Below are 8,391 nucleotides of genomic sequence, written 5' to 3'. Positions count from 1 at the left end.
CGAAAATGAATCCACGATTGATGGAAATCGTTTCCTTTTCTCGGATGTCGATGAGATTTAGTTGGAAATTTCGTCGAAATGTTAATAACAATAAGGGACGTTTTGCAAACTATGTACGCAAGTCGGACTCGTGGGTGACTTGATCTGCATGCATAGCTAGAGAGGTAGCTATTGGAACAAAGCGTACACACTTATCAAAATGTATCATGTTTTACTAGTTGGTGGCTTCGTTGATTTGACTAATTTGATCCTAAAATCCCTGCTGATTTTGTTTGCACGAGCCTTATCAACATCGGCAACTAGCTTCCCTTAGGTCGCCAATGTAGTCCGGTCCGGAACGTTCTCTAAATGTATATGTATACATCGTCAGTCGTGGGTTCATTTAGCAACTTACTGAGTACACGTCAGTCTACCAGTCAAGCATGCACATGCACATGCACATGTGTCTATATTCGAATGAACGTGCACATGTGTTCATATACACCCGAACATATTATGTACATGCGTGCACATGTACATATGATGTGTCTGTGTAGACATGCACATTGCATGTGTCTGTGTACACATGTACATTGAATGTGTCTGTGTACATATGTACATTGAATGTGTCTGTGTACACATGTACATATGATGTGTCTGTGTACACATGTACATTATATGTGTCTGTGTACACATGTACATATGATGTGTATGTGTACACATGTACATATGATGTGTCTGTGTACACATGTACATTGAATGTGTCTGTGTACACATGTGCATTTAGTTACGTCTATTCACATGTACATTTGTTAGTATACATGTTCAGCTCGCTATGTAATATTCATGTACTCGTATGTACATATACTTGTACATCGGTACATCGATGGGTTGTACAAATTATTCATCGGCTTAAAAGGTGCTTGATTTTCTATAAAAGTCCTCAGTTCGTTTTGGTGATGATTTTTTTTTGTAAATTCCTCCTTTTGATATTTAACGAAAAAGAATAGAAGATATTTTCTCTTTAATTTCGACAACTCAAGACCATTCAGTGGTTTCAAAAAATTCTCAGGAATTTCATCGCGTGGTCGCCAGGGCGGAGTTTACATCCTCGTTGAGAAACCGAAACAAAAAAACTAACGTTTCAACCAAAAATAGGAACATTCACAACAACACTAATTGTCAGGATAAATCTAAATAATAGGTGTGTTATACGTGGCAGCTATGCAGATCTGCAGCATGAAACCACCTCTTCAGACGTTCACTATATTGTAATGTGGAGTCGAGATCAGTTTATAAAGTGTATGAAGAAATAGCTAATGTTTGGTGTTCGTAGTATGCAATAAGTTGTTGTTTTCGATTAGAAATGTCTCAGTCCTGAGCGCATGTGAAGGCAGAAGGGTCCATACTGCGTGTTGATAGCTGTACTAAGATTAGCCGAGTTTGACTGACGACCCGACTAAATCGTCGTAGGAACAGTGGTAGTCATGTGATGAAATGCTCATCGCTGATTGGCTACGACAGAAAGAGTACTTGTTCTATTCTTACGATTCCGCTTAGGATCGGTCTGCGTTAGGATTATCGGACACAGAATCGGCCGTTTTATTTTATTTATGTAAGTCGTTATAAACTCTGCCATGGTTGACTCGAGATATCGTTGTCGGTATATTTAGCGCCTGCACCTCATCCTAAACAGCCGTTGTAGCGCGCACGTGCGTGTGCGTATATCGTAGTAGTTTTTATTCTCGAAAAGAAAACTTAAGATAAATGGAAAAAAAAACTGACAAAAATAAGCTGTCTCGTCGCTCGGAAGTTACGATATATTTAATGATATTTCCTATGAAACACTTCATAGCTTTGTATTTTTTTCAAAGTTAGTTTATATTTCTATGATATAATGATAACTTGAATGATATGATAATATATTTGTGTAGGGTTGAAATTCCATGTAATTCTAGTTGTAGCATTTCTATTTAAACCGCTTTCTTCCATATCTGACTTTATATACCTAAAACTTCTGATATCTTTTTGTCGAAGGTGGAGTCTATCTTATGTAATCGTCGGGGGCATCTGTTTTGATTCAGCCATGTTTTAAGTGACTATAAGATTGTTTGAATTGTCACTCGGTGACAGTTTGTATCAATGTGAATATTCTCTAGACCGAGTTTGTTGTTGATGGTTTGAATCAGTTCTGTTCCAAACAAGTAAATTACGCAGTCTTCAAAATGAACGAGTTTAGGGGTGGCTTGACATGGTAAAGGGATAGCCCTTTCAGTAGTGGGTGGCTCCAAGTGGATTTACTGTCCATTATGGAAACTATGTTTCTGATTACATTCATCTTCTTCCCTTCAGATATTTTCCTGAATTCGCTTTAGCGGCCTTTTGCTTAGTTTTATAGGAATAAAACGTAGTTAATGTTTAGTCGATAAATTAAATCGATATGATTTGTCACCTGACTTTTAAGACAACTCTGTTCGCTGTCTATATGACCATGTTTGTAATTAAAGGGATTATTCTGTAGTAACTTGTCATCTCTCAACCGAGTGAGTGCAGAATCTTTATCTCAATACTAATTCTCAGCAATTTTTGCTCATAAAACTTACTTAAGAGAGAGAGAGAGCAGTCGATCTATCGGTTTAGGGCATCATCAGATAAGTAGTCACGTTAAGTCGTCATATTTCAGTCTAGATCAATTCACCAAATGTAAGTCATTATTTGGATCAGTTCAGGACATAATAATCGTTCCAACTATGACATCTTAGCTTACACTTTAAGAAGAACCAAAAAAGAAATATCGTTATTTTCAGAATATTGCAATGTTTTATAGTATAAAAAACATTGCAATATCACGATGCAATATTCAAAATTATGTGATAAAGGATTTTGAAAGAATTGATCCCAACAATAAACAATCTGTGATGGACGGCTCAAGGGTTGTGGTGAAGTTTGGCGAAGTGGTTTTTTTTCAATGGTAACATCCTTCTTCATCGCGAGCTACATTCATTCATGAACATACCATACGAATGAGTTAAGTATTTGCAGAAAACATCTTTTAGGTGCAACTTGTTTTTCTGAATTGTACATGATGTTCAGATTTTTCTGATAAATTTGATGGATTTATATGGAATCTCAGAAAATAACTTCAACATGTTATAAGAATTATTATTCCTTTGTATATGTGTTTGTGAAGTATTCTCAAAAACCACGGTTTTGTAGCTAGAATCAGTTTTGTCCGCTTCAATCCGGAGAATGTCATTACTTCATAACAACATTAACTAACTGATTAGATAATTGATCTGATTGAAGCATTATTTGTTTAATTAGTTAGTTATTTATACTATTAATTGATGTTTATTTATATGGAATCTCAACCTGATGAACTTATATACAACAAATAATGTACTTTGGATGTAGCCATGTGTATAACTTAATAAAAGGTGTTATTATGAATAATTGTTTAATCTTGTTGTTTCTTCACTTTGGTTGTTTTTGTTTGCTGCTGAATATCCTTGAAGGTGGGCGGGTATTTGACGTGGTTTTTTGTTAGTGGGTTGACAGCCCGGAGAGTACTACGTGGGCCTACACATATAACACGTGGATTGTGTTTACAAACTGAATGGAGAGTGTGCGCACTGCGAGCAACTCTGAAAGACTGGTTGCCTGAGGTGCGCCATCTGAGCGGCAACCAGTCTAGTAAATCCGGAGCTCGACGACCTCCGAAATAACGCGATAAAGGTCAAGCTTTTGATTGAATTGAATTGGGCGGAAATAAATAAATAAAGGATTTTCAAAGCTCTCATCTCTTTAAACGGTTAGTGAGTGATACGTACACCGTATTTATTGTTCAAAGGTTTATTAAAGCACACAGGGGACTTAACTTTGTGTTATGAATACCGGCCCGCCTAACTTAACAGTTAACAGTCCCGTACAACGACGTTGTAAGTATAAAGGACACCTGCTGAACACTTTTTTGAATTTTTCTAGATATCAAATCTTTGTAAAATATATCATAATCGAAATACGAATGTGAACAAAACATCGGAATGATCACAAAAGTTAATTTTCTTTGGTAATTTCGCCACGTATTTTATTTCTACCAAGGAATATGAAAAATATGGATCTATGTTTTTCTACATATAAATGACAAAATATCATATTTTTGTGAAAATGTTCAGGTGTCCTTTAAAGTTTGTGATAGTGTAGTAGCCGTGTCAACCAACCGCTTGGAATGGATGTGATGTTATTGTTGATTAGGACTCAGAGGAGTTCGAAAAAAGAAGTCAAATTACTTATTTTTGAACATTCTTTTCTTATCATTCATTTTATAGTTTGATACATCGCAACAAACAACAAAACTCCGATGATGCCTGGAACTTTGCAGCAACCTGAATACAATCAGTGGTCTCAACAACTTCAACATCAATCTGTTAAACGAAAAAATGAAACCGGCGAAGATATGGTAAAAAATTGTGCTTCATTGTCAAAGTCAAAATGTCTACTGTTCCCGGTACTGGTATCATGTTCGATCCTATTCAAAGTGCCAGTCAAACAATATGGCAGCATTTTCAACAGAAAATTAGGCCTAGCAGGATTTTTAGTGTCTAGAGCCGGTGAGAAGAGGGTCCAGAGTGTGAGGCTTAGGGTTAGGTGTATACTAGGTTTCAATGTAGGCCTATGTAAAAAGTATAGTAATAGTTTTAACAGCTCAAAAAATCTATAAATTCCAGTTGTTTTGTTTTGAATTTAAAGTATAGGCCTTCTGGCATTATATCTCATATACATAACAAATGATGGTTTGATGATTGGTTTTCGTCGTAGGTCACGTCTTCGGAAAATAAACGTCGTTGTTTGCTACAAGAGATTCAGAATAATCCACAACAGCAGCAGCAGCAGCAGCAGCTGGTCACGATCAATCCCTATCACATGACTGAACTACAACATGAACAGAATATGATGTATCAGGTATTTGAAATTATCGTGTCTTAGCATACAGAAGGCTGGGTTTCATAGATGCGGAAGAAAAATAGTCCCTGGGAACATTTTGAAATTTGTCAGTTATAACCACTATGGTGGTTGTCAACCAGATTGAGGATTTAACCCTAGGGATAACTTTGATACCGAGTCTAAGAAACCTTGCCCAGGGGTGCACAGGGGCCGGGACCTGGTTCATTACTCAGGGTCTGATTTTATGAAAAAGTTTAGGCCTTAGCTTAGAATGGCTGAGTTGCCAAACCAGTAGAAATGAACGTGCCCAACTAGGAAAAATTATCTAGTTCTGTAGTTAGTACCTGTTGAATTTGTTAAAAAAATGGCGTTACAACATTTCAGATGTATTGCCGACAGCGTTTGATGCAGATGCAGTACCAGTCGCAACCGATGCCTCCTCAATCGGCGACGCAGATGCATTATTACGACGACGATAACAACAACAACAATAATAACAACAATAATGAACCGGGATTTTTGAACCAACAACAAGAAAACTTCATGCAACAACAACACGTTTTACAACTGGTAAAATCAACAATCAATTTGTCTTAGTTTCAACGAAGTACGGTACAGCATAGAAGTAACCTTACTCGTAACGTTGGAGATTGCTGCATTTTTGATAGAACGAAATAGAAACTAGTTGCTGCTGCTGTTAGTTCAACACTTTTTGGGCATCAAAGGCACATAGGTATTAACAACAGCTTCCTTCTTTACGAGTGCAACTTTCGGTATTTGGATGAATACAAAAATGCCTAAATATGCGTGGTAACATTGTATTATATAGTTTTTTGCACCAATACGTGTACAGTGGATTGCCTTATACCGGTGATTTGATGAGTTATTCTGAAACGCGTGTTCGTCCCAGACAAGTGTCAAACGCGTTCGCAACTAAACGTAAATGAATTGCAGAATGCGATTCGAGCGACATGAAACGCAAACGAAAATGAATTTAAGTTTCTTCTAGGCTATACCGTACTCTATCGCCTAACCTGGACTGGTAGATTTAGAGTTTAGAGTAGTCAAATGTCAAATCTTTCATTTAACGCGTCAATAATTTCAGAATGCTCATCGGATTGACAAACAATCTACAGTCCCTACTGCTGCTGCTGCTGCTGCTGCTTTCTCATCTTCACACACTGCTGCTGCTGCTGCTGTATCTGATGCTGCTGAATCTGTTTGTATGGATGAAGTTGATAGCTGCTCGTCGTCGATGGAGTCACAATCTGCTCACGCACATCAGCATTGTCGCAATGATTTCTGTCAACAGTTTTGCGGGTATGTTGAACGATTAACTTGCGAGAGTTTGCAAGCTGTCTGACCTGTGATTCTTATGACTTCACTATGACATAAACTCTTGTGTTAACCTGAACTCTGACCATAGATTTCAAAATATAGTAGGACTCACTTCCATAGTAGGTGGTTGAAATGCGACAAGACATGCGCTAACTCAATTCCCAAGTCAAGCTTTACCGACAATGTGCACTTGGCTCACTATTGTTACAATGATAAGTCTTCGATATCATAGATGTAGAGAAAGTAATCTAGGGTTCATAGCCATTCTGCGAAGTGCTGAAAAGTGCTTGCTTCTGAAAAAATTTAGTAACGACCTAATGCTTGCTAGTATAATCCAGACGAGAACTGTAGTCTCGAATGATAAGATAAGTGACACTTTTGCCTTACAGAAGTGGTTTAAAAGGGCTTCTCACTTTAACACTCAAAGGATGCTTGCCTCAGCCTTACTACTGTGAACTCTTTGGTCGAAAATTAGACTTTGAGTGAATACTTCATTTATCTTTAAGTCCTTTTACTGGATGATCATCTCGATCATCGGTTGGCTTAGTTTACTATCACTGCGACTCGAATTCATCAGTTTCTAAATCGTTTCGTTGATTTGTTTTTCAGACACGGTACGGTGAGTCCGAACTCGGGTAAAGTGAGCTGTTTCTGTGAGCCGTCTTGGGAAGCTATGAGTACGGGAACCGATACGTACGTCTCTGATATCTATTAGCGATCGAAACAATATATTCATAACTCACGTGCCTCGAAATATATATATATATATATATATGTGCCTCTCAAGACGTTAAATTCAGAATGGATGGGTTTCAGTCGGGTACCCAGTGGATGCCACCCCTCGAGTTGGCATGCGTGTCAATAGGACGATTCTATCAACTCAAGATTTAGTTAATTTGCGCTCGACTTTCATCTAGAAACATGTAACAAACTTTACGTTAAATCAACTGGTTTGTCTCGGCCCTGAAGGTTTATCGTTTTGTTACACGCTGTTTGGTTGATGTAATGCGGGTTTCTTTTGGTGTTTTTGATTACGTTTTTACGAGAATATTGTATAGTGTTTCATGTTTTAAAAATGTGTTACGTTTTTGTGAAGAATTCCTCGGAAATCGTAAAAATGAATTCGTCTAATTAGGCATTCTGCGTAGGTGTCCGTTGATATTTCAGTTTTGCGGGCCGGCGGGATGATGTTTCTAACCATATAATTTTCGAATATATAGACATTATCTGTTTCACCGAAAGAGCTGGTAGCTCAAGATGGCTACCCCTCTGAACCACCCTCCTCCTTGGGATTTTTATCATATGTTTTGTTTCTATTTTGATGTTAGTAATGTACAGATATGGTGACTGTTTTAATGTTTAAATGTTCGATTCGTTCATTTTACCAATACCTTTATCGACCGCAATTATTAGTGTGTATATATTTATATATTTTTGTCTCTGAAAACCATTTTCAAATTATAAACTAACTTTGTAAGCATTTTGTGCATGTGAATTCGTCTTATGTAGCTATCGATCTGCAGCCTGGAATCAGCGCCCACTTCAGGCCCCTTTCACCGTTTTACTTACACCCAGTCCTGGAGTGTGCGAGACATCAGATACTAAAGTTCTCGTTGAACATTAAACTGTTAAGTCTGGATGATCTGTTAGTGTCTTGATAAAATGACTAATGTCTAATGAGGCGAGGTGATATCAACTCAAGTTGAACCCTTTGGGGTTGTAAAAATGTGCCTAACTTAGTGATATCTGACTGATATCTACTGTATTTTGATAACAAACTAATTATTTGAGAGAATTCGTGACGATAAAAAATTAGAAGAAGGATATCAGCAATGTATTGAGTGTCTGAGGGGCTGCAAGACCCGGGCCGAGGGAGGCAGGCTCCGGGCTGCTATGAATTGATATCTGCAATTTAATGTTGAGTCTCAAGAAAAAAAGATGTGGTTAGTTAAAGGAAGAATTTAATTCTTCGTACTGTTTATGATGTCGGATTTGTTTTATCTCGCATTATTATTATGATGATGATAAGGTTTTTACAATGTATGCATTTGATGACGAATATTGTGAGCATCTATTTTTAAAGTAAACAAGTGTTAAAAAAGACACATATTTTACGGTTGACAACTGAAG

At 37.3% G+C, this 8,391-nt stretch overlaps 1 protein-coding gene across 3 annotated transcripts; it reads left to right on the top strand.

Annotated features, from left to right (window-relative positions):
- The first annotated feature begins 3,727 nt into the window (after positions 1-3,727).
- LOC141912776 (uncharacterized) lies at positions 3,728-8,391 on the top strand. Of its 3 annotated transcripts, XM_074804170.1 has the most exons (7): positions 3,728-3,790; positions 4,308-4,438; positions 4,798-4,941; positions 5,308-5,493; positions 6,029-6,077; positions 6,123-6,243; positions 6,871-8,391. In XM_074804170.1, the coding sequence occupies exons 2-7, from the start codon at positions 4,340-4,342 to the stop codon at positions 6,974-6,976; spliced, it is 705 nt and encodes a 234-aa protein (XP_074660271.1). In that variant the 5' UTR covers positions 3,728-3,790; positions 4,308-4,339; the 3' UTR covers positions 6,977-8,391. The 3 variants fall into 3 exon arrangements, with proteins under 3 accessions (XP_074660271.1, XP_074660268.1, XP_074660270.1); XM_074804167.1 differs by having other exon boundaries at positions 6,029-6,243; XM_074804169.1 differs by lacking the exon at positions 3,728-3,790 and adding an exon at positions 3,830-3,917 and having other exon boundaries at positions 6,029-6,243.

The sequence above is a fragment of the Tubulanus polymorphus genome, chromosome 11, assembly GCF_964204645.1.
Source record: "Tubulanus polymorphus chromosome 11, tnTubPoly1.2, whole genome shotgun sequence".
NCBI lineage: Eukaryota > Metazoa > Nemertea > Palaeonemertea > Tubulaniformes > Tubulanidae > Tubulanus > Tubulanus polymorphus.
Note: the sequence above shows the minus strand (reverse complement) of the source record. Positions and strands in the feature narration are given on the sequence as shown.

What these genes read in the sequence shown, in the direction of transcription:
- LOC141912776 (XM_074804167.1), top strand. Translation starts at nt 4,340, where the DNA reads ATGATGCCTGGAACTTTGCAGCAACCTGAATACAATCAGTGGTCTCAA. An exon ending in ATGAAACCGGCGAAGATATG is followed by an intron (nt 4,439 to 4,797) that starts GTAAAAAATTGT and finishes TTTTCGTCGTAG; the next exon opens with GTCACGTCTTCGGAAAATAA. An exon ending in AACAGAATATGATGTATCAG is followed by an intron (nt 4,942 to 5,307) that starts GTATTTGAAATT and finishes ACAACATTTCAG; the next exon opens with ATGTATTGCCGACAGCGTTT.